The sequence below is a fragment of the Ranitomeya variabilis genome, chromosome 8 (assembly GCF_051348905.1).
Source record: "Ranitomeya variabilis isolate aRanVar5 chromosome 8, aRanVar5.hap1, whole genome shotgun sequence".
NCBI lineage: Eukaryota > Metazoa > Chordata > Amphibia > Anura > Dendrobatidae > Ranitomeya > Ranitomeya variabilis.
The window spans coordinates 157,856,171-157,882,785 of NC_135239.1; the positions used below are offsets into that span (position 1 = coordinate 157,856,171).

Consider the following 26,615-nt stretch of genomic DNA (forward strand, 5'->3'; position numbering starts at 1 on the left):
ATCAAGATCTCTGTAAATTTCCCAAAACCGCGATTCAGAGAAAACCCCCAATGGAACCACTCACTTATGAGGCAGATGGAGTCACTTTGAACTGGTATTTGTTCCAGCGGTGTCCCATCATTTTAGTCATATTTTTAGTGCACAAGTGTGGGTAACCACAAATCTGTACACACCTAAAAAGATGGATACCACCGGAGCAGACGCCAAATGGTCTCCAAAGTGTTTCCATCTGCCTCATTATGGTGGGTGGTTCCTTTGGGGGTTTCGTCTGAATCGCATTTTTGTGGAATTTACATGGAAATCCCGTCATAAGTGCTCCGTGTAGAACACAAGAATGTGATCCCAGCCTTATTCTGGAAGCGATGGAAAAATATTATGAACTCCAAAAAGTTACCAATAAAACCCCTAATTTATCCTTCACAAAACCAACCCCAACTCAGCTGCATCATCGGTCCCTGGAAATATAGGGGTTTCCCACATTACTGGTACAACAGGCTCTGAAAAAGAGACATGGTTCCTGCCCCTTCAAATAAAATACAGTGAATTCTGTGCTCCCAAATCCAACTGCCCCCATACTGAGCCCCAAAGTGCCTAAATCACAGTAAGCAGCCACATGTTTTGCATTATTGTAGCAGGGAGAGTGCAAAGTCAATGCAAATGTGATGTGGTCACTAAAAAAATAGTTTTGTAAATTTTGTTGTTAGAATGAAAAATCGCTGGTCAACTTTTAAACCCTTATAACTTCCTAACAAAAAAAATTTGGTTCCAAAATTGTGCTGATGTAAAGTAGACATGTGGGAAATGTTATTTATTAACTATTTTGTGTGACATAACTCTGTGAATTAAGGTCATGAAAATTCAGAGTTGGAAAATTGCGACATTTTCACCAAATTTCTATTTTTTTTTTACTAATAAACACAAATCATACCGAAGAAATGTTGCCACTATCATGAAGTACAATATGTCACGAATAAACAGTCTCAGAATCAGTGGGATCCTTTGGAGCGTTCCAGAGTTATTACCTCACAAAATGACAGTGGTCAGAATTGTAAAAATTGGCCTGGTCATTAACGTGCAAACCACATTCAAGGGTAAAGGGGTTAAGGGCATAAGAATTAAAATCTTGAAAATTGACAAATTTGCTCCAAATTTCTGATATTTTCACAAATAAACGCAAGTCACATCGAACAATAGTTACCACTATCATGAAGTACAATATATCGTAAAAAAAGAAATCTCAGAATCAGTGGAATAAGTTGAAGCTTTCCAGAGTTATTAAAACATAAAGTGACAAAGGTCAGATTTAAAAGATTTTGCCTGGTCATTAAGGTCAAAATTGTCTCCGTCACTAAGGGGTTAAATCACAGGTAGTAGCATGGTGTAGTGAAGCCATCTGGTTTCATAATTTTAGACAAGATACTCTACGTGTGTTTGAGTTTTACTTTTTCAATGTCTCTTGTTAATTATACCACAGTTGATTTAACGGTGCACAAAATGTGAATTGAAAAGGCTACAACATTTTAAGAATAGTAAAAAGGGAAAAAATAAGGTTAGAAAAAAAACTAGACCTGTCTTGTCTTGGTAAAGTAGGTACCTAGCTATTGTAGCAGGGAGAGCGCACTTAAAAATTTATAGAGTGTGTCACCAGAAGCACAAGCTGGGCACAGTCTATGGGGGCCCTACAATATATGGGGACACTTGACTGTATGGGGGCACAATGCATAATCACTAAACTGGCATATTTACAATTCTCAAGAAAAAAAACAGGCGTGGAAGTTATAAAATAGTCACTACAGCCATAGATGAATTCACTGGGAGGTGCAATTTCTAAAATGGGGTCACCTTGGGGTTATTCTGTGGTTGTGGAGACTTTGGGGCTCTGAAAATGCCGCCCCTAAACTATTCTAGCAAAGTCTGTGCTCCAAAAGCCAAATAGCGCTCCTTCCTTCTCAGCCCTGACGTGTGGCCTAGCAGTAATTTCTGACGACATGTGGTGCAACACAGCATTCGGAAGAAATTGCTCAATAAGATATGGGGTCCAGTATCACCTATTAACCCTTGTGTACCTGACAAATTTTCAGCAAATGCAAAAATCTAATTTTTACTACTAAAATGTCATATTTCTACATTTCTATGTTTTGAAATTTTGTGAAGCACCTATGGGTTCAAAATATTCACTTCATCCCTAAATGAATTCCTTAGGCAGTGAAGTTTCCAATATGACGTCACTTGGGGACGGTTCTATTGTTCTGGCGCCTCAGGTACTCGGCTAATGGAGCCCACGATCTGTTCAAACAAAATCTGCATTCTAAAAGTCAAGCAGCGCTCCTTCTCATCCAATTCCTGCCGTGGGCTCAAACAGTAGTGTACAACCACATATGGGGTACTGCCACATTTGGGAGAAATCGCACAACAAATTGTGGGGTCCAATTTCTCCCATTCTCTTAGTGTAAATTATAACTTTGGTGCTAAAAAGGTATTTAAGTGAAAAAAAAAAATGTTTTTGTTCTAACACCTAAATATTATAAAGTTTTGTGAATCACCTGTAGGTTTAAAATGCTCAGTACACCCTTAGATGAATTCCTTGAGGGAGCCTAACTGGCCATGAAAATAAGGCAGGTCAAATATACAGCAATCCAAAACAAAAGAAAAATACCCTCAAATGACTTGAATACATAATTAATACCTTTATTGAATGATACAGAACAATATCTTAAATACAATCTTTCCACAGCAACGTGTCCCTGTTGTGACGCTATAACACATGTCCATATGACGCGTCTTTGAGGATCAAGTTCTCACGTCACTGAACGCTGCACCTGGAACTTCCGGATTCTAGGTCATAAAACACAGGCATCGCACACATGTGCTTAATCAAGTTTGTGGACATGATAGGACAAGAGGGGTATTTAACATCAGCCTCCCAATCATCCAGTTAACCCCTTCTGATGAAGCATGATACGAATCGTACATCAAGGGGTATTTGATGACACATTACCACTGTGGGTCTGCATGTTTGGGTCTTTTATGTTCTGTATCAGGTCCTTAGGTGTTGACTGACTTTAATGCTATGATATTACAGCACTGAGCACTTTATACTCAATTATTAAGGGTTGGTCAATTAATTATACATGTTTATAGGGCTATCATTTGATCCCTAGGTCATAAATGTGATGCAGTGACCCATGATGCAGCCAGGGGGCACTGTGTGGGCTCCTCAGGATATGCATTGAGGCGTAACTGGGCTTGTGAAACAGGGTCCGGCATGATTGTAAATGGTCGGTATGTGTCGCAGAGGGAGTCTGAGCTGTAAGCCAGTATTGTTGTTCTGGGACCTGTAGTCCCACAAGTATTTGTGTAGCTTTAAAGGGAGGCTTGCAGGGTTAGTTGGAGAGCTGGCTGGGACTGACTAACCACACACACCTATCTATGGGAGTGTTTACAGGTACATAATGTGACCAGGGTTTAGGTCACATGTTCAGAGTGTATGGACCTGAATAGTCAAGAGTGTGAGGTCCTGGATGGCCTGTGTGTTGGAATGTCCTGGAGTGGACTGGATTCCTGGAAACACATGGTGAGGCCGTATGTGCAGTGTCGGTGACGGACTGCATTGGGGAAGCTACCATTCCTTCTGTACTGAGATCAATAAAGCACCTTAATCCTTCTTTCTTTAGCCACTTTGGCTTGCTTCATAGAGCCGCTAGGGTTTGTGTTATGATCCGGTGACCTTGGAGCCGCATGAGAGACTTTCTCAGGAGTAGGTGGTACCTGTACTGACCACAAACCCTAAACTAACACCGCAACTAGAAGTAGCCGTGGGATGTACCTAACACGTCCTAGACACCTCGACACAGCCGGAGGACTAAATACCCCTATAGATGGAAATGGGAATTCTATCTTGCCTCAGAGCAGAACCCCAGAGGATAGGCAGCCCCCCACAAATATTGACTGTGAGTATAAGAGGAAAAACACACGCAGGCAGAAAAACAGGATTTAGCAAAAGAGGCACTTCTAGCTAAACAGAAAAGGATAGGACAGAATTCTAAGCGGTCAGTATTAAAATCCTAAAAATATCCACAGCAGATAATACAAATATACTACATCTAACTAAAGACATAGAAAGTATATCTGCATCTCCTGAGAATCCAGCATGACTGAAAGATCCAAACAAAGTCTAAGCTGGACAAAAACACAATGAATTGCACTGAATTGCAAAGCACACTGCATGTGTGCACAGAGACAAAAAAACAGACACTTATCTTAGCTGAATTGGCAGCAGGGCATGAGGAGCCAGAGAGAGATGCAATCCCTCCAAGTACAATGGACAACTGGTGAGGACTCATGGATCCTGCACACCTAAATACCTAATAGAGCTGAAATCAGCAGAAACACCTGCCCAGGATTACAACCCCAAGACAACTGCACTACCACCAACAACCACCGGAGGGAGCCCAAGAGCAGAATTCACAACAGTACCCCCCCTTGAAGAGGGGTCACCGAACCCTCACCAGAGCCCCCAGGCCGATCAGGACGAGCCAGATGAAAGGCACGGACCAAATCAGCAGCATGGACATCAGAGGCAAAAACCCAAGAATTATCCTCCTGGCCATAACCCTTCCATTTGACAAGGTACTGAAGCCTCCGCCTCGAAAAGCGAGAATCCAAAATCTTCTCAACCACATACTCCAACTCCCCATCAACCAACACAGGAGCAGGAGGATCAACCGAGGGAACAACGGGCACCACATATTTCCGTAATAAAGATCTATGGAATTCATTATGGATGGCAAAAGAGGCCGGAAGGGCCAAACGAAAGGACACAGGATTGATAATCTCAGAAATCCTATAAGGACCAATAAACCGAGGCTTAAACTTAGGGGAAGAAACCTTCATAGGAACATGACGGGAAGACAACCAGACCAAATCCCCAACCTGAAGCCGGGAACCAACACACCGACGACGGTTAGCAAAACGCTGAGCCTCCTCCTGAGACAACACCAAATTGTCCACCACATGAGCCCAAATCTGCTGCAACCTGTCAACCACAGAATCCACACCAGGACAATCAGAAGGTTCAACTTGCCCCGAAGAAAAACGAGGATGAAAACCAAAATTACAAAAGAAGGGAGAAACCAAGGTAGCCGAACTAGCCCGATTATTAAGGGCAAACTCGGCCAATGGCAAGAAAGCCACCCAATCATCCTGATCAGCAGACACAAAGCATCTCAAATAAGTTTCCAAAGTCTGATTAGTTCGCTCGGTCTGGCCATTTGTCTGAAAATGAAATGCGGAAGAAATAGACAAATCAATGCCCAGCCTAGCACAAAAGGCCCGCCAAAACCTAGAAACAAACTGGGAACCTCTGTCGGACACAATATTCTCCGGAATACCGTGCAAACGAACCACATGCTGAAAAAACAACGGAACCAAATCAGAAGAGGAAGGCAATTTAGGCAAAGGCACCAAATGAACCATCTTAGAAAACCGGTCACAAACCACCCAGATGACCGACATCCTCTGGGAAACCGGAAGATCTGAAATAAAATCCATAGAAATATGCGTCCAGGGCCTCTCAGGGACCGGCAAAGGCAAAAGCAACCCACTAGCACGGGAACAACAAGGCTTGGCCCGTGCACAAGTCCCACAGGACTGCACAAAAGAACGCACATCACGCGACAAAGAAGGCCACCAAAAGGACCTACCAACCAAATCTCTGGTACCAAAAATACCAGGATGGCCAGCCAACACAGAACAATGAACCTCAGAAATCACTCTACTAGTCCATCTATCAGGAACAAACAGTTTCCCCACTGGACAGCGGTCAGGTTTGTCAGCCTGAAATTCCTGCAGAACCCGTCGCAAATCAGGGGAAATGGCAGAAAGGACCACCCCTTCCTTCAGAATGCTGACCGGCTCCAATATCTCAGGAGAATCAGGCAAAAAACTCCTAGAGAGGGCATCAGCCTTAACATTCTTAGAACCCGGAAGATACGAGACCACGAAATCAAAACGGGAGAAAAACGGACCATCGAGCCTGTCTAGGATTCAGCCGTTTGGCAGATTCGAGGTAAATCAGATTTTTATGATCGGTCAAGACCACAATACGGTGCTTGGCTCCCTCAAGCCAATGTCGCCACTCCTCAAACGCCCACTTCATAGCCAACAACTCCCGATTGCTGACATCATAATTGCGTTCAGCAGGCGAATACTTACGGGAAAAGAAGGCACACGGTTTCATCAAGGAACCATCAGAATTCCTCTGAGACAAAACGGCCCCTGCCCCAATCTCAGAAGCGTCAACCTCAACCTGAAACGGAAGAGAAACATCTGGCTGACGCAACACCGGGGCAGAAGTAAATCGGCGTTTAAGCTCCTGAAAGGCAGAGACAGCCACAGGGGACCAATTCGTTACATCAGCGCCTTTCTTCGTCAAATCGGTCAGGGGTTTAACCACACTGGAGAAGTTAGCAATGAAACGGCAATAAAAATTAGCAAAGCCCAAAAATTTCTGAAGGCTCTTCACAGATGTGGGCTGAATCCAATCATGAATGGCCTGAACCTTAACCGGATCCATATCTATTGATGAGGGAGAAAAAATGAAGCCCAAAAAAGACACCTTCTGCACTCCAAAGAGACACTTAGACCCCTTCACAAACAAAGCATTATCACGAAGGATCTGAAATACCATCCTGACCTGTTTCACATGAGACTCCCAATCATCGGAAAAAATTAAGATGTCATCCAAATATACAAGCATGAATTTATCAAGATAATTCCGGAAGATATCATGCATGAAGGACTGAAAAACAGATGGAGCATTAGAGAGCCCGAATGGCATCACAAGGTATTCAAAATGGCCTTCGGGCGTATTAAACGCAGTTTTCCATTCGTCACCCTGCATAATACGAACAAGATTATATGCCCCCCGAAGGTCAATTTTAGTAAACCAACTAGCCCCCTTAATCCTGGCAAACAAATCGGAAAGCAAAGGTAAAGGGTATTGAAACTTGACCGTGATCTTATTCAAGAGGCGATAATCAATACAGGGTCTCAAGGAGCCATCCTTAGCAACAACAAAAAAAACCCGCTCCCAACGGTGAAGAAGATGGCCGAATATGCCCTTTCTCCAAAGACTACTTAACATAACTCCGCATGGCGGTATGTTCCGGCACAGACAGGTTGAAAAGTCGGCCCTTAGGAAACTTACAGCCTGGAATCAAGTCAATAGCACAATTACAGTCCCTATGCGGTGGAAGGGAACTGGACTTGGGCTCATCGAATACATCCTGAAAATCAGACAAAAACTCTGGAACTTCAGAAGAGGAGGAAGAGGAGATTGACATCACAGGAACGTCATTATGAACCCCCTGACAACCCCAACTAGTCACAGACATAGACTTCCAATCCAACACAGGATTATGTATCTGCAACCATGGAAAACCCAGCACAATAGCATCATGCAAATTATGCAACACCAGAAAACGACAATCTTCCTGATGGGCTGGCGCCATGCACATGGTCACCTGTGTCCAAAACTGGGGTTTATTTTTAGCCAAAGGTGTAGCATTAATGCCCCTTAAAGGAATAGGGTTCTGCAAAGACTGCAAGGGGAAACCACAACGCCTGGCAAATTCAAAGTCCATTAAATTAAAAGCGGCGCCCGAGTCCACAAACGCCATGACAGAAAATGACGACGATGAGCAGATCAAGGTCACAGATAACAGAAATTTAGGTTGTACAGTTCCGATGGTAACAGAACTAGCGATTCTCTTTGTACGCTTTGGGCAGACTGAAATGACATGAGAAGCATCGCCACAATAAAAACACAACCTATTCTGACGTCTGAATCCTTGTTGTTCCGTTCTAGACAGAATCCTATCACACTGCATAGGCTCAGGCATCTGCTCTGAGGACAACGCCACAGTGCGCACAGTTCTGCGCTCCCGCAAGCGCCGATCAATCTGAATGGCCAGAGACATAGAATCACTCAGACCAACAGGCGTGGGAAACCCCACCATAACATCTTTAACAGATTCAGAAAGACCCTTTCTGAAAATTGCCGCCAAAGCATCCTCATTCCATTTAGTCAGCACAGACCATTTTCTAAATTTCTGACAATACAATTCTGCCGCTTCTTGACCCTGAGACAGGGCCAACAAGGTCTTCTCCGCTTGATCCACAGAATTTGGTTCATCATATAATAATCCTAGAGCCTGAAAAAAGGCATCTACATTATGCAAAGCCGGATTCCCAGATTCCAGGGAAAATACCCAATCCTGAGGGTCGCCACGCAGCTGGGAGATGACAATTTTAACCTGCTGAATGGGATCACCAGAGGAACGAGGCTTCAGAGCAAAAAACAGTTTACAATTGTTTTTAAAACTCAAAAATTTGGACCTGTCCCCAAAAAACAAATCAGGAGTAGGAATCCTAGGCTCTAAAAGCGGAGTCTGAACAATATAATCAGAAATACCATGTACCCTAGCAGCAAGCTGGTCTATACGAGAAACTAATCCCTGAACATCCATGCTAGCACAAGACTCCTCAGTCACCCAGAGGAAAAGAGGGAAGAAAAGACAAAGCAGGCTACAGAAAAAAAAATGGCTCTTTCTTCCCTTGTTCTGAGATGCATTTAACTCATTGTTGGCCAGTTGTACTGTTATGATCCGGTGACCTTGGAGCCGCATGAGAGACTTTCTCAGGAGTAGGTGGTACCTGTACTGACCGCAAACCCTAAACTAACACCGCAACTAGAAGTAGCCGTGGGATGTACCTAACACGTCCTAGACACCTCGACACAGCTGGAGGACTAAATACTCCTATAGATGGAAATGGGAATTCTATCTTGCCTCAGAGCAGAACCCCAGAGGATAGGCAGCCCCCCACAAATATTGACTGTGAGTATAAGAGGAAAAACACACGCAGGCAGAAAAACAGGATTTAGCAAAAGAGGCACTTCTAGCTAAACAGAAAAGGATAGGACAGAATTCTAAGCGGTCAGTATTAAAATCCTAAAAATATCCACAGCAGATAATACAAATATACTACATCTAACTAAAGACATAGAACGTATATCTGCATCTCCTGAGAATCCAGCATGACTGAAAAATCCAAGCAAAGTCTAAGCTGGACAAAAACACAATGAATTGCACTGAATTGCAAAGCACACTGCATGTGTGCACAGAGACAAAAAAACAGACACTTATCTTAGCTGAATTGGCAGCAGGGCATGAGGAGCCAGAGAGAGATGCAATCCCTCCAAGTACAATGGACAACTGGCGAGGACTCATGGATCCTGCACACCTAAATACCTAATAGAGCTGAAATCAGCAGAAACACCTGCCCAGGATTACAACCCCAAGACAACTGCACTACCACCAACAACCACCGGAGGGAGGCCAAGAGCAGAATTCACAACAGGTTTCCCTCATAGCCCTGCTTACATAAGTTATAACATTTATTATGCACTAGATGCCTTATACAGCTACATGGTTCCCACCATCATGGATAATGTCCTGTTTTTTTCTTGCACTGATTCCATTATACTGCATGTGTGTGATTTTCATTGACGTCTTAACCACTAGGTGGCACATGTATACCATGACAATAGGAGTCATTGCATTAAGAATAATTCTTATTTACTAGACATTTGTCTGTAAGTCTCTACTTCATGGCTAATTAACTTTTGATTATTATGTATATATTTGTTTAGATGTGACCAATGCTAAGTTCACATTTGCGTATGTGTCCGCAGCGTATCGTCTGCAGGCGCAAACGCATGCAAACGCATGTGTACGCAGCGTTCTTTTATCTGCATGCTCTTACGCATGATGTAAAAAAAGCTGTGATTGCATGCGTTTGTATGCGTTTTGCATGCGTTTGCGTTGTTAATGCGCATGCGTACGGTATTTCCCAATGGGCGTAGCTTATGGGTTTTCTATATATAGAGACACAGCACAGCAGATATTCACTCCTTTGGATGCTGAATGCAACTGCAAGATGGAGAGCGTGGAGAGCTTTAATATGAATCTGGATTTATCTTTGAAATTGTCTTTTGCTTTCGCTGTGGCTTATGACGAGGAAAGGAGAAGAGAAAGACGGAGAAGACGTTGTCGTCGCTTTTGCCCTCCGACAGAGCCATTGTTTTTGGCCATTGTTGACCTCCGACAGAGCCGTGGAGCCTACCACTTATGGTACACAGAGCGTCATGAAAACCCGGCAAAGTTTTTGGACTACACCAGGATATCGCAACACAGCTTCGATGATTTGCTGCAACGTGTCTGAGGATACATCAGCAGGCAGGACACCCAACTTCGTATTGCAATTTCTGCTGAGGAACATCTGTTGGTGACCATAAGGTACATAATTTTGAACAACAAACACCTGTCGTTACTATTATTGTTAGAAAAGCCATGTACTCATTTATTTGTTCCTTTGTCTGTTCTGCAGATTCCTGGCTACCGGAGAGACCTTAAATCTCTACATTTTCAGTTTCGAATTTGACTGTCCACTCTTTCTGCCATACATTGTATGACGTTCTGCATGCCGGCTTCCTCCCCGAACCCACAGCTGAACTCTGGATGAAAAATGCAGCAAAATTCAATGAAGTGTGTAATTTTCCTAACTGTGTGGGGGCTGAGGACGGCAAACATATTAGGATTCTGAAACCTGCCGGAAGTGGATCTGAGTACTTCAATTATAAAAAATACTTTTCCATTGTTCTGATGGCAATTGCCGATGCTGAATGTCGATTTTGTCGCCGTTGACATTGGCTCATTTGTACGAGGAAATGATTCACAGACTTTCAAAAACTCTGACATGGGACAACGATTGTATAGGAATTTTAGTTTCCCCCCGCCACAACCTCTTCCTAACACCGAAGGACTGCCAATGCCATTTGTTATTGTTGGTGATGAGGCCTTACAGATGTCTGACAACATCTTAAAACCATACTCAAGTTGGGACTTGAGTCACACAAAAGGATTTTCAACTACCGACTGACAAGGGCATGAAGAACTGTGGAGTGTGCCTTCCGTTTGCTGGCATCTAAATGGCGCATTTTGGGCACAGCCATAAATCTAAAAATAGAGACAATTGACGAGGTTGTGAAAGCATGTGTTGTTCTGCATAACTACATCCTGTCAAAAGAGCAACCCCACTTTGAACTTGAGGAAACTGTTAATACCACATTGCAGGATTACCAGCATCGCCCTCTGATGACTACAGTCGAAGTTGCCCAAATGAGGGATACATTTGTAGCCTATTTTGTTTCTGATAGTTGACTTATGTCATGGCAAGATGAAATGGTTTAACCTGTAAATAAAATGTACCGGTATTGTTATGTACTTTTAATGTTATGTACTTGTAATGTTATGTACCTGTAATGTTATGTACCTATAATGTTTTCTGACTCTATTATTAACACCTTGAATCTAACTTGTATAATAAACACCTTAACTGTTACACCCATTCATACTTCACTCAACAATACACACGGTTAAATAAAGAGATAAAGAAAACACAATAAGGTGTGGACAGACTAGAAAACAGACACATTAGGAGGTAAGGGTTGAGAGGGTGCATGTAATATTGTTTTCCCTGTTTTTCTCCTTTGGGACTTGGTTTTTGCTTTTTTCCCTGGTGCTGCATTGGTGTAGGAGAAGTGTGGGCTGCTGCGCTCGGCTTGATGGTGGAACAGGATGGCTGGGCTGCTGCAGTAGGCTGCGTGGTGGTGGATGTGGATTGCTGGTCTTCTGGACTCGGCTGCATGGTGAAGCTTGGGATTCTTGGAAGTGTAATGTTAAGCGGTGGTGGTGGTAGATAAGTCCCTTGGCGAGTCGGTGCAGGCGGATTCTGCCACAGCTGCTGTCCTGCAGCTTGTTGCCCTGCAGGGAAAGAACTTTGTGCCTCCTGCTGATATCGGGACCGCTGCATGGCCTCGGTATAAGCATCCTGACAGGCCTTCATCACAAACAGCTGGAGATCAGGACTAACTTTTCCATCACGCCCCGTTCTATAGTGGAAAAATAATGTTGCGCCGGTCTGTTAAGGTTGCATTCCAGGAGGTCAAGGCGTTTGTGGACTTCCTGGAACAGTGTGTTCACATGAGTGAACCCTCTCCATCCTATCCACAACCGCCTTCATCCCAGCCTGGAAGACTGAGCTTAAGTGAATAAACTCGGGCATGACTGACCTCTCCCAAGCCCTCTGCCGCTGTCGAGCAGACCCAAGTAAAGTAGTGACAGAGAGGAAGTAGTGGCTGGGAGAGGGGAAACCAGAAGGACCGACTTCCTGTTCCCCAGCCTGTGAAGCCTGCCTGGCTGCTGCATCACTGGTGGATGATTGGGATGGTGCCGGCTCGTTGGCTGGTCAATGAAGGGCCGTTCCAACAGAGGATGATCCAGGTTCTACAGTGCTGCTCCAGGTTTTGTGTGGAAATTAAATAAAAAAGATTATTACAAAAAATAAAAAATTAAATAATAGTGAAAGACAACACAGAAGATACTCACTTTCGCTGATCAAGCGCTGGCTTCAGAAAATAAAGCTCTTTATGATACTTGTGTTTTCTGATTTTTCGAGCTGCACCACTTCGAACCCGAATCTCCTCTATCATGTCCTTATTGAAGCGATCCTTCATCGAACGCCAACAAACTTTTACTCTCTTCTCTGTGAAGGGGGAAGAAAAATAAATTTGTTAAAAGACAGCAAAGTCTAAAGAAAAACAGAGACGGCCAAAATAGCAATACTTACCAAAATCCTTTCTGACTTTTGGCGTTGCATGGTCCCAATCATCCATCAGCGATCTGGCCACTTCTTCCCAGAGTCGTCGGATCAAGACTGAGTCGGAGTGATTCAGATCACGGGGGTCCCACAACGCTGCTCGCTCTTGCACAGCTTAAATCGGTAGGTCATTATCTATGTCACGTTGTGGAACCTATAGATGAAATACAAAAAAATAATTTGTTAGGAAAAATGACAACATATTCAATTTAAACTCTGATAAAGGATACTTAAACCCCGTCTTTCCTCCTCAGCAACTTGAGGCTGACGACCCTGGGAAGAATCATTTCCACTTGACTGCTCCTGCTCTTCTGCAGTGTCAGGTACCTGTAAAGAAAATACATGATTTAACACATGTCTAGTATTGACAGTAAATCAAATGTGATTACATAATCGGTGTCATGGCCACTTTCGGAACCTTCAGTGGAAGACATGTTGTAAGAGCAGGCAGCAGTCACGTGATACACTAGAGAGAAAAGAAATGTAACTTGGTAAAAGCAAAACAATGTAGAAAAAAACCCTAAAAATTTGGACAACAATACTTACATTACAGGCAGTAGTCCAAGCACACAGCAGACAGGCACCAGACAACAGGAACCGCAGCACAGCGCCAGGACGGACTGAAGAACAGCACCAGGACAGCAGCACCGGGACCAATAGAGCAGCACTGGGACCAAGAGAGCAGCATCAGCACCAAGACAGCTGCACCTAATCTACAAGGAAAGGAAAAAAAAATCTGTACGGAGTACAGAGTGCAAAGACAGAAAGACATTTTCACATCTTCTATACCTACATAAAGACGGCAGCACAAGAACCAAGATGGTGGCACTGGGACCAAGATGACTGTACTGAAACCAAGAGGGCAGTACTGGGACCAAGATGGCGGTACTGGGACCAAGACAGCAGCACCTAATCTACAAGGAATGGAAAAAAATCTGTACGGCGTACAGAGTGCAAAGACAGAAATATATTTTCACCTCTTCTAAACTTACATATAGTCGGCAGCACAAGAACCAAGACGGCAGCACTGGGACCAAGACAGAGGCACTGTGACCAAGACGTAGGCACTGGGACCAAAACAGTGGTACTGGGACCAAGACGGCGGTACTGGGACCAAGACAACAGCACCTAATCTACAAGGAATGGAAAAAAAATATGTACGGAGTACGGAGTACAGAGTGCAATGACAGAAAGACATTTTCACATCTACTATACTTACATATAGACGGAAGCACTGGGACCAAGACAGTAGCACTGGGACCAAGACAGCAGCACCAGGATGGCAGCAACAAACAGTCTAGACAACAGAAAAAAAACATAAGTACAGAGTACAGAATGCAGTGAGAGACAGACAGACATTTTCAAAGCTTCTATACTTACATCGTTATACGACTCATCTGCAGCTTGTGATCACTCTGATGCTGCAGACGAGTCTCATAACGCTGGAGGAAAGAGGCGGAGGGAGATGGGGACAGCCGCAGAGACTAACTGCGCATGCGCCAGATTCCCAGCCCTGCAGTGTGAATAAATCATAGCACACTGCAGGGAGGGATCTCTGGCCTCCGCTGCTCGCAGGTGCGATATCAGTACATCAGCTGATGTGAGTTCCAGGGCAGGGCGAACGGCGCATGCCCAAAAAATGAGAGCACAGTGCAGGCGCCGGTGACATTAGGAAACAGAGGAGGTGGCACCCGGAGCACTGAGGGGATGATTGATGGCTGGGAAGCAGTTGAGTCAGGGGGAAAAACATACCCCCCGGACTCAATACAGGTATGACGTGCAATTTATAAAAGTGAATATTTCAGTGTTATTAGGGAGCAAAAACATAAGAGCCACCTTCACAGAATGCAGCCTTATTGCTGCAGAAGGTGGCTCTTTTACCTTAATAGGCCCTGGGGGGGGTGACAGGTTCCCTTTAAGCAGTGTAGTTATTGGGCTAAGTTCACGAGTGTACAAAAAAAATCCTATTTTCATTCAGAAGGCCGGTTTCACACGTCAGTGGCTCCGGTACGTCAGGTGTTACCCATAGGGGTGGAGCAGCATATTCATCACTGTAATGAGCGGTACCACGTGACCGCTCATACAGGAAGAAGCAGCGGCGCTGAGAGGAAGCAGCGAGGGAGCCGGGTGAGTATTTTATTTCCAGCGGGCGGGCGCACAGGGGGTGGGAGGGGGGTGGTGACAGGGATCTTTATTTTAAACACAAAAAAAAAATGATTTTTCATATCTTCTCTCCAGCGAACGCTGCTGGAGAGAAGAAATGAATGGCGGCTTCAGCACCAGATGCAGGGGACAGCGCTTATCTCAAGCGCTGTCTCCTGCACGGTCCGTGTGGTACCCAGTCTGCACACGGGCGGCACAAGGCTGCCGCACGTGTGCCACACTGATGTGCCACGTGAGCACACGGACACACGGACACGGATAACTCCGGTACCGATTTTTCCGGTACTGGAATTATCTGGACGTGTGGGACAGGCCTAAAAAAGCGTCTGCTAAATGCCGTTGTTAGAGACATTTAGCAGGTTAACAGGCACCAGCATCGGGGCACCGTGACGTAATCACGGGCCACCAATCGCTTTCCATGACAGCAGGGGAGACTGCTGATGTGATGACTCCCGTGCCTGTCATGACGATACTCCTGTAAAAGCCAGCATCTATCTGGTATTCATAGGAGACAGAAATTCTAGCTGATGTATTGTTGTGTATAGTACAAGCGATCAGACAATTGCAGCTTCAAGTCCCCTAAGGGGACTATTAAATTTAGTAAAAAGTAAAAAAAATGTTTTTTATATTTTTTTATATTGAACAAATAAAACACAAAAGTTAAAAGCACCCTCCTTTTACCCCATAAAAAATAAGCAAAATAAAAAATACACATATGGTATTTAGTATTGCTGCATTTGTAAATGTTTTATCTATCAAAATATAAAATAAATTAATCTGTTCGGTCAATAGCGTAACAAGAAAAAAGATTGAAATGCCAAAATTAAAGCTGAGGGCCTGCACTTTAAGCCCATATTGGTTATATAACTGTATCTTGAAAATGTTTTGTAAACAACTAAAATGCCAAAACTTATGTCTCTGGCCAAATATTTTTTAACCTAACTGTATGTTCACTATGATGGCGAAAAAAAAACATTAAGTTAAGCAACAACTGATATGTTTTCTGTATTTTCTGAAATCATTGTTTTTTCACAGGTGAACATCAGATGGAGCTTATGGATTATGTGGCTGCTAAATTTCATGAAGAAGCTGGTATTTTTAAGCTTTTGGTAATTAAAAAGATTATCTAATCTATCTAGTAGGGTTCCAAAAAGAGGTTGCCACACAGTCGAAAGGTGACTGATACATGGAGGAAAATTATATACAAGTCTGTGTCCATTAATTGTTTAAAAATTCACTAATAAGTCATTTTTATGACCACATGTTATACTGAGACATTTTGTAGTGCTAATGATAGATTTCTAACTACTACTTAGCTAGCTACAGCTTCAGTAAAATAGCATACATTGATTTATCAAGGTTGCACATAGCTTAATGATTAACACTAGGAACCCCTTATTCACACATTGCAATAGCATTTTTTAGCCTTTTTTGACTAAACTAATTTTTGATGTTGTGGCTTTCTTTGAGGTAGGGAATGTATAAAATTAGATAAATGATGTTGCTGCAAACATGTCAGGTGGTAGATCAACAGGGTTCAAGAGGATTAAACCTTTTAGAAAGTGACAAACTCTGAAGCAGTTACCTCAGAGCCAAAAAGTTGGGTCTCTTCTACTCTGAACTGAAATCCCAGAGTGGGGTTTGAATATCATTTTTACTGTCTGAAGCTGTGAGGCTTTATAATTCTGTAATGTTGAGTATTTCTTCAAGGCTAGGGTCAGACGGCCGTAGATTCTTTCATCCAGGAGAATCAGGCCAATTGTGCAAATGACACATCAAACTCTGATCAAAGTTTGATCGGAGAGTCAGCATAGTGTCAAGAGAGAATCGGAGCACAATGTGAGGAGAAGGTGGAGAACAAAATGTCTCCATCTTCTCCATTGTGTCAGTGCTCGGAAACTGGACTGTATCTGAATCAGATGTCATTTCAGTGTAGTCTGGTGATTTCCATGCACTCATTGACTTGCATGGCCAAGTGCAATCCAAATATCGGATCAACCTCAGACCGAGGAAAAAATAGTACCTGTGTGCAGCCCCATAGACTAACATTGGTCCGAGTACGACCTGATATTATGTTGGATCACACTCGGATGAAAATACGGTGGTATGTGTGAACCCTAAGGCACTCATGCAGAGATTGAAGTATGCTGTTGGTTGAATTGTTTAACAAACTATTATAATACTGACAATGCCATGTACATCTTAGTCCATAAGGCCCATTCAACTTGGCCATATATGTTTAGTGACAGTGGGCACAGAACAAAAAACCTTTCTGAGAATATTCTTCCAACAAAAGATCTTTCATGAATGATTGATCTTGCATTGAACAAACGATCTTTCTTCCAGCTTTCAGCCTAATAAATTAAGCAAAAAATTCAAACTATGACACTCTGTGATTGGTTGGTTAAAACAATAGTTCATTCTTACGTTTTTTCCTCAGGAATGATCGTTTTGGTTGAAAGAATTAATTTTCATTGAATTTAAAGAGAATCTATCACCAGGTTTTTGCCACCAAACCTAAGAGCAGCAGAATATACAGTAAAGACAAAGACCCTAATCCCAGAGATGTGTCCCTTACATGGCTTCTTGCTGTAGTTTTGAGAAAATCACTGTGCTATCAGTAAGAGATTATTACTAGAGGATTAGTAAACCTGCTGCCATGTAGTCCACGATCTAGTCCACGATATTCATGAGCTCCGTATAACCGCACCCTACCACTGATTGGTAGCTTTCGGCCTATGCACAGAATACACAGACTGCTGCCAATCAGTGGTGGGAGCTGGTTATACAGAGCTCAGCATTTGGAAACCTGCTGGATCTGCAGCAGATAAAACCGATTTTAGCAAAACTGTACCACACAGCCTAATAAGTGATGCATCGCTAGAATCAGGGTCTCTGCACCTACATCATGCTGCTTTTAAATGGGGAAGAAAAATTTGTTGACAGATTCCGTTTCAAGTGAACATGGCAGCAAGATTTACCTCTTTACTGCTTACAGAGCTTCATTTGTCACTTCACACTGATTTTTAGCAATCCCGATGTGTAGGCAAGTTCTTAGCATAGTCAGAAAATCAGCTTTTTATTATTGTGCACCAGGTATTATAATTAGCCGGACTAGTCCAAGAGGCATGCACTTAGGCCCCTATTCATCATTGTTAATTATCCATTTTTCCGGCCTAATTTTCAGCTTTTTTATTGGCTTAAGTATATGCGCCTTTTCTCTCTACTTTTTGCACCATTATTTTATGTCTTCCTTTTTCACATTTTTTTTTATATATCATCAACAACTTTGCTTATCTAGATGTTTTAGACAGATTCATGAAATGTGACTCTTGCCAAATGAGTTTTCTGGCAGAGTTTTCAGTTTGATGCATTTTTGGGCAAATGTGATTTTTTTTAAGGGTTAAATCCTTTTAATGCTAAAATAAATTGTAAAAAAAATGGTTCAAGAAAAAAGTGAAAATTGCAGAAATAACTAACAACTGATGTCAGCACACCCAAAAAAAACCTGTCTGCTTAGGTTTTCTCACGCACATCACATGCTTTACCTGCATTTTTTTCACCAAAACTGAAGCAGCATTTTTGCTGTCTCAGTGCTTTCTATGGACGAAAAAAAATGCAGAAATAGTTGATATGGTGCAGATTTTTTAAAAAGCAGCAGTTTTACAATTCAGTCAGGAAAAAAACAATCATGTGCATGAGATTTCTGAAATCTCATAGCTTTTGCTGGTACTGTAAAAAGCAGTTGTTAATTTACATTAAAGAAAAAGCTGCAAAGAAAACGCAGCAAAAATGCAACTTGTGAACATAGCCTAAGGTATATTAGTTAAAAAATCATTTAATGAATTATTGTAATGCTAACACAGCCCTACACATTTTAGTCCATATTGCCCTATCAATCTGGCCATATATGTTCAGTGACAGCTCCCTCCTTTCAGGAAATCAATGAACTTAGGATAGGTGTGTATGGACAGAACTTGCGTCAATGGAGTAGCTGCTGGTGGAGTGAGTTGGAGGAAAATTGTTTACAAGCTAGTTAGAACCAGAAAGAAATAATCAGGGACAAAATCAATGCCGAAAACCTAGAAAGGGTAGCCTGGCTCAAGTCCAAGGGTTTCAGGCAGTAATGTTAGGCCAGTCTCACACGTCCAGATAATTCCGGTACCGGAAAAATCGGTACCGGAGTTATCCGTGTCCGTGTGTCCGTGAGCTCACGTGGCACATCAGTGTGGTACACATGCGGCAGCCGTGTGCCGCCCGTGTGCCGACTGGGTACCACACGGACCGTGCAGGAGACAGCGCTACAGTAAGCGCTGTCCCCTGCTTTGGGTGCTGAAGCCGCCATTCATCCCTTCTCTCCAGCAGCGTTCGCTGGAGAGAAGGAATGAAAAATCAATGTTTTTTTATTTTTTTTGCGGTTGAAATAAAGTTCCGGGTAACCTCCCCCCTCCCACCCCCTGTGCGCCCGCCCGCTGGAAATAAAATACTCACCCAGCTCCCTCGATGCTTCCTCTCAGCGCCGCAGTTTGTCCTGTCTGAGCGGTCACATGGTGCCGCTCATTACAGTGATGAATATGCGGCTCCACCCCTATGGGAGCTGGAGCCGCATATTCATCACTGTAATGAGCGGCACCACGTGACCGCTCATACAGGACAAGCTGCGGCGCTGAGAGGAAGCATCGAGGGAGCTGGGTGAGTATTTTATTTCCAGCGGGCGGGCACACAGGGGGTGGGAGGGGGTTGGTTACCGGGAACTTTATTTCAACCACAAAAAAAATTAAAAAACAATGATTTTTCATTCCTTCTCTCCACCGAACGCTGCTGGAGAGAAGAAATGAATGGCGGCTTCAGCACCACAAGCTGGGGGGACAGTGCTTACTGTAGCGCTGTCTCCTGCATGGCACACGGACTGCACACAGACAGCATCCGTATGCGGTACGTGTTTTACACGGACCCATTGACTTTAATGGGTCCGTGTGATCCGTGCGCTCCCACGAACACTGACATGTCTCCGTGTTTTTCAAACGGACACACGGTCCGTGAAAACACGTTGACATGAGCAGAGACACATTGATTTTAATGTGTCTACGTGAGTCAATGTCTCCGGTACGTGAGAAAACTGTCACCACACGTACCGGAGCCACTGACGTGTGAAACCGGCCTTAGGCAGAGAGAGTACTCGACACTCCAAGGATTAATCCAGTAGGGAAACCCTTTATTAGGCCAGTTGGCAGGACCTTTCATAATGCTCATGCTGCAGAGAGAGTCTATAAAACCATTGTCAGTGTTGCTTCAGGGCCAGAGAAGCGGCATCTGACAGTGAGAAGCAGCACAGGAGAGGGGACAGGATAGTATATGTCACTTACCAAACATAAAGTTTACTTAAAATGGTAAAATATACACTAAAAAAGTAAAAGACAGAATTTAAAGTGAATCTGTCAGTAGGCTTGTGCTCAGTAAACTTCAGACAGTGTCAGGTTGGCGCCGTTATACTGATTAAAATGATACCTTGGTGATGAAATCCATCTTTTGGTAATTATTATTATTTATTATTATTATTATTATTTATTTATATAGCACCATTAATTCCATTGTGCTGTACACTAGAGGGGGTTACATCAAAATACAAATATCACAGTAAACAAAACTAACAATGACAGACTGATACAGAGGGAAGAGGATCCCACCCTTGCGGGGTTACATTCTACAGGATTGTGGGAAAGCCTACAAACAAGGCCAAAATCCACATACACACATAGAGTATAGATGTGGAACCAAAGTACAGATATGGTTCAGTGCAATAATTGATAGTACTCCAACTAAAAACAACGCACCAATAGAAACCAAGAATGTAAAAGTGCAGAATTTTATTACAATAAATTACATAAAAAGTACAGGGGATGTGACAGGGGAATAGCCAAAACGTGGGAAAACACAGGGAGACCAGGCACCAACAGGTACATATAGTATAAATCTAGTAATATTACTCCATAGTGTGTAAGGTGATAGTATATGTAACAAGACCCAAGATATAGGCACACACCTCGGAGCAAACACACGAACAACAGAGGGGCTGTAAACCACCTCTGAGCCCACAACCAGGAGGGTATCAGAGTTTAAAATAAATCATTAATAGTGGTTACCTGTATGTGCCTGGAGCCCTGTGAAGCCCACCGTCCCCTACGCTCGTTTTGGCGCTCAAGCCTTCTTCTGGTGGAGTGGCTTCCAAGTGAAAGGAACTATCTTAAAAAGGCAGGCTAGCCAATCAGAGAGTAAGCTAATATACTGCTATTAGGCGGCGCATGGAGCGCCGATGTCACCAAGGAGTCAGCGTCACCGAGGGCGTCACCAGGCAGGGCGGACCGAGAAAGAAGAAGCCCCGCCCACGTGAGGACGTCAGCGGGGATACTGATCCCGGACGAAGCCCAGCCCAGAAAGACACCGTCGGCGGTGCCGATCAGCCGGGGGTCAGCCTACATGCGCGCAAGCAGATGGAAATACATCTAAAGTGGGTACCATAGCGATGAAATAAAGTGACAGTGTGTAAAAAAGGATAACAATCCTATTAATCAATTAAAACAATAAAGTGCAAATATTATAAATATAATATAAAGTGCAATGTGATATATCATATATGGGCACATACACTGCCAATTTTGACAATAGAAAACACAGAATAAATTTTAACATATGTAATACTAAAACTGAATATTATATAAAGTGATATATCCAAAGGAAGCACAAGTCTTCAAGTTCAGTGAAAAATGCCATGTCCAAAACGATTTGTCCCAAAACGGGCCCACTTGAGGTAAAAACGAGGACCATCCTGATATAGCGTAAGCCTAGAGTATATATATATAACATAAAACATACAATGAGTTAAAAATAACAAAAAGATAGGCAGAAAACATAACATTTGGAAGAACACAGAAACATGTAAAAAAACACGGGCTAAGGTGACATTTATAAAAAAGGGGCAAAACTTAAAATCTCATTAAGGCCATGGGGATGTACAGTGCGCAGTTTCCAAATCCAGAAAGCCTCCCTCTGTGCCAGTAGGCGGCCCAAATTACCCCCACGAGCGTTCGAAACAATGCGGTCAATGCCTTTAACCTTGAAGCCCGAAGGGTCACAGGTATGAAAGGCTTTGAAATGGCATGGAATAGTTTTAAGGGATTCCACATTATCCTCCTTTGCAGCCGCTAAGATGTCTCTGACGTGCTCACGTGTTCGAACTTTAAGGGTTCTTGTTGTAAGACCAACATATGCTTTGTTGCAAGGACATGAAGCATAGTACACTACCATACTGGTAGAACACGTAATGGTTTGTGTGATGGTGAAATTGCGACCATCTGAGGAGGAAAAGTCCCTAGCATGAATGATATTGGGGCACGCCACACAATTGCCATAAGGTTTGCACCCCCAAGGCACAATATGGGGTGGCCGACCAGAGGAAAACAAGGGAGGAGGAGTCTGAGGTGAAAAATTGCTTCTTACCAGGTGGTCACCTAGATTACGTGATCGCCTAGCTGTAACTGAAGGCCGATCAGGTAAATATTGCCTCAGTACAGGGTCAGCAAGAAGTATTGGCCAATATTTGACCAACACATCCTGCATCTTATTCCATTGAGAGTGGTACTGGGTAATCAATCTTACCTGAGAATTGTTCTTAGCTTTCGTTGTTGATTAGAGAAGCTGATGTCTTCGAGTGTTTCTTGCCCGATTATATGCTCTTTTAAGGCACCTTTTGCTATAGCCTCTGTTCAGAAACCGATTGGACATATCCTTGGCCTGAGCCTCAAAGTCCTCATCTGATGAGCAGATCCTTCTAATTCTAAGGAATTGGCCAGTTGGAACAGAATTAATCACATGGGGAGGGTGGAAAGAGGACGCATGTAAGACAGAATTGACTGCCGTGTCCTTACGGAAGGCATTGGCAACCAAAACTCCGTCCAAACCTCTCCTCACAGTGACATCTAAAAAATCAATCATATTCAAATCAAATTTAAATGTTAACCGTATATTTAAATCATTCCTGTTTAAATCTGCAACAAAATTTTGTAAATCAACTGAAGACCCCCGCCAGATCAGGAATATGTCATCAATGTAGCGGGCCCAAAAAATGACCCGCTCCATTGATGTACCCCGATCCGACGAGAATAGGTCCCTCTCCCACAGCCCCAGGAAGAGATTTGCGTAAGCGGGCGCAAAGGCCGCGCCCATCGCAGTCCCCTGGAGCTGCAGGTAGAAGGACCCATTGAAAAGAAAAAAATTGTGTGTCAACAAAAATTGTAGAAGAAGAAGAAGAAACTCATTGTCACTGGAGGAGAAGCTAGTCATGGACAGAAAATAAGATACCGCCCTCAAGCCATCCTGGTGGCGAATACTAGTGTATAGAGACTCAACGTCACACGTGACCAAGATCATATCTTCATCAATGTGGACGGAGTCAATCTTTTTGAGAAAATCTGAAGTATCCCTCAAAAATGAGGGAATAGTCTCCACCAGGGGCTTGAGGAACGAATTAATATATTTGCCGATGCCCTCCGTAAGCCCACTCACCCCAGAGACTATTGGCCTACCTGGAGGATTGTGTACACTCTTGTGAACCTTAGGAAGAAGGTACAGTGTTGCAATGCATGGATTTTTGACGATCAGCACATCCCGTACCTGTTGGGGTTATGACACCATCTGTAACCGCTCTTTGCATGATTTTTAACAATTCATCCTTATAGGAGACAAGAGGGTTAAATGTTAATTTCTTATAACAGGAAGAATCCCTCAGTTGACGATATGCCTCAATAAGGTACATTTTAGAAGGCCAAATCACAATGTTCCCGCCCTTGTCAGCTGGTTTAATTACAACATCCTTGAGACTCTTCAGCCTCCTAAGCCCCAGGGATTCAGCCCTAGTCAGGTTATTATGACGTGTCGATACAGGAATCCCATCAAATTTATGGTAGACCAATTTGACAAAAATCTCTACATTAGGACATAGTGACAAGGGCGGGAACTTAGTGGACCTAGGGCGGAGTGATGGTGGTAACCTACCCAAGGTGGGATTAGAGTGCTCAATTGCAAGTTCTTCAAATATCTGCAATGCGAGTTGTTCATCAGGTAGGGGAAAGGCCTGCTTAATCTCCTCGCTGTGGTGCCATTTTTTGAAAATCAGGGACCGGGCAAACATGTGAAGGTCCTTAAGGGCCACAAACGGATCAAACCACATACTAGGAGAAAAAGTAAGGCCTTTAGAAAGCACCGATACATCGAAAGCATCAGTACTCAAAGTATGCTCAGATAGGTTAATTACCTTAGGCGTATCTCTTTGATGAGAGAGAGGTTGGCCACGTTTGTTAGCTTTGGACTTTTGATCCCACTTCCTTTTACCTGAAGTGCCAAAACGGGTCTGCGTGGATCGATGAGAAGTATCTCAAGTCTCACCAGATGAGGACACAGAGGAAACAGAAGGAGATCTTTGGCTCCTATTAGTCGGTACTGGTCTTTTCCACCTGTAGGCAGTTTTCCGTTGGAAGTCTGTACTGTCACGAAAAAGTTTTTTTCCCTGACTGGTTTTAATTTGAGTTTCCCAATCAACCGAAGTTTTATCCAAACTGCTATTAAAAGCTGTAATCATATCTATAGATGCCACTTTCTTAAACTCAAGAAATAGGCTATCAATTTCAGTTTCCAAGGTTACAACCGATTTCTTATTCAGCTCAATAAGTAGTTCCATAAACTGAAATGAGGCCTTGGTACATATCTCCTCCCATTTAGTCATAAACAATTCATCAGTTACTGGAAATGAGGGAAAAACCTGGATACGTAATCCACGTGGAATTAAGTTTTTCTTCAGGTAATTTTCCAAAAAGGCCCTGTTCCACCATAATTTGGTACGCTTATGTAATAGCCTTTTGATTTGAGTTTGTAGAGTATTAATATCCTCATTGTCACCTATTGCCGTGCTGGCAGAACCACTGTCAAAAACCTGCGCAACTTGTACTTGCCAGGCAGCATCCCTGATTATATAATCCATTTGGGCCTCGAAAAATCTGTGAAAGATACACAGTAAGATAATCAAGCCTACAAACAAGGCCAAAATCAACATACACACATAGAGTATAGATGTGGAACCAAAGTACAGATAAGGTTCAGTGCAATAATTGATAGTACTCCAACTAAAGATAACGCACCAATAGAAACCAAGAATGTAAAAGTGCAGAATTTTATTACAATAAATTACATAAAAAGTACAGGGGATGTGACAGGGGAATAGCCAAAACGTGGGAAAACACAGGGAGACCAGGCACCAACAGGTACATATAGTATAAATCTAGTAATATTACTCCATAGTGTGTAAGGATGTGTTGGTCAAATATTGGCAAATACTCCTTGCTGACCCTGTACTGAGGCAATATTTACCTGATCTTCCTTCAGTTAGGGTACCGTGACACAGTGCCATTTTGATCGCTACGACGGTACGATTCGTGACGTTCTAGCGATATCGTTACGATATCGCAGTGTCTGACACGCAGCAGCGATCAGGGTCCCTGCTGAGAATCGTACGTCGTAGCAGATCGTATGGAACTTTCTTTCGTCGCTTGATCACCCGCTGACATCGCTGGATCGTTGTGTGTGACAGCGATCCAGCGATGTGTTCGCTTGTAACCAGGGTAAACATCGGGTAACTAAGCGCAGGGCCACGCTTAGTAACCCGATGTTTACCGTGGTTACCAGCGTAAACGTAAAAAAAACAAACAGTACATACTTACATTCCGGTGTCTGTCCTCCGGCGTCTCAGCTTCTCTGCACTGTGAGCGCCGGCCAGCCGGAAAGCGAGCACAGCGGTGACATCTGACGTCACCGCTCTGCTTTCCGGCCGCTGTGCTTACACAGTGCAGAGAAGCTGAGACGCCGGGAGACAGACACCGGAATGTAAGTATGTACTGTTTGTTTTTTTTACGTTTACGCTGGTAACCAGGGTAAACATCGGGTTACTAAGCGCGGCCCTGCGCTTAGTAACCCGATGTTTACCCTGGTTACCCGGGGACTTCGGCATCGCTCCAGCGCCGTGATTGCAAAGTGTGACCGCAGTCTACGACGCTGGAGCGATAATCGTACGACGCTGCAACGTCACGGATCGTGCCGTCGTAGCGATGAAAATGGTACTGTGTGACGGTACCCTTACAGCTAGGCGATCACGTAATCTAGGTGACCACCTGGTAAGAAGCTATTTTTCACCTCAGACTCCTCCCTTGTTTTGCTCTGGTCGGCCACCCCATATTGTGCCGTGGGGGTGCAAACCTTGTGGCAATTGTGTGGCGTGCCCCAATATCATTCATGCTAGGGACTTTTCCTCCTCAGATGGTCGCAATTTCACCATCACACAAACCATTACGTGCTCTACCAGTATGGTAGTGTACTATGCTTCATGTCCTTGCAACAAAGCATATGTTGGTCTTACAACAAGAACCCTTAAAGTTCGAACACGTGAGCAAATCAGAGACATCTTAGCGGCTGCAAAGGAGGATAATGTGGAATCCCTTAAAACTATTCCATGCCATTTCAAAGCCTTTCATACCTGTGACCCTTCGGGCTTCAAGGTTAAAGGCATTGACCGCATTGTTTCGAACGCTCGTGGGGGTAATTTGGGCCGCCTACTGGCACAGAGGGAG

The 26,615-nt window shown here is 43.5% G+C and overlaps 1 protein-coding gene across 3 annotated transcripts in view; it reads left to right on the forward strand.

Annotated features, from left to right (window-relative positions):
• DMC1 (DNA meiotic recombinase 1) overlaps positions 1-26,615 on the forward strand; it is a 373,319-nt gene that overhangs the window by 250,454 nt on the left and 96,250 nt on the right. For all 3 annotated transcript variants that reach the window (XM_077276827.1, XM_077276826.1, XM_077276825.1), the window contains exon 10: positions 15,979-16,052. In XM_077276827.1, coding sequence (XP_077132942.1) covers positions 15,979-16,052 — 74 coding nt within the window. The remainder of the gene's footprint in view (positions 1-15,978; positions 16,053-26,615) is intronic.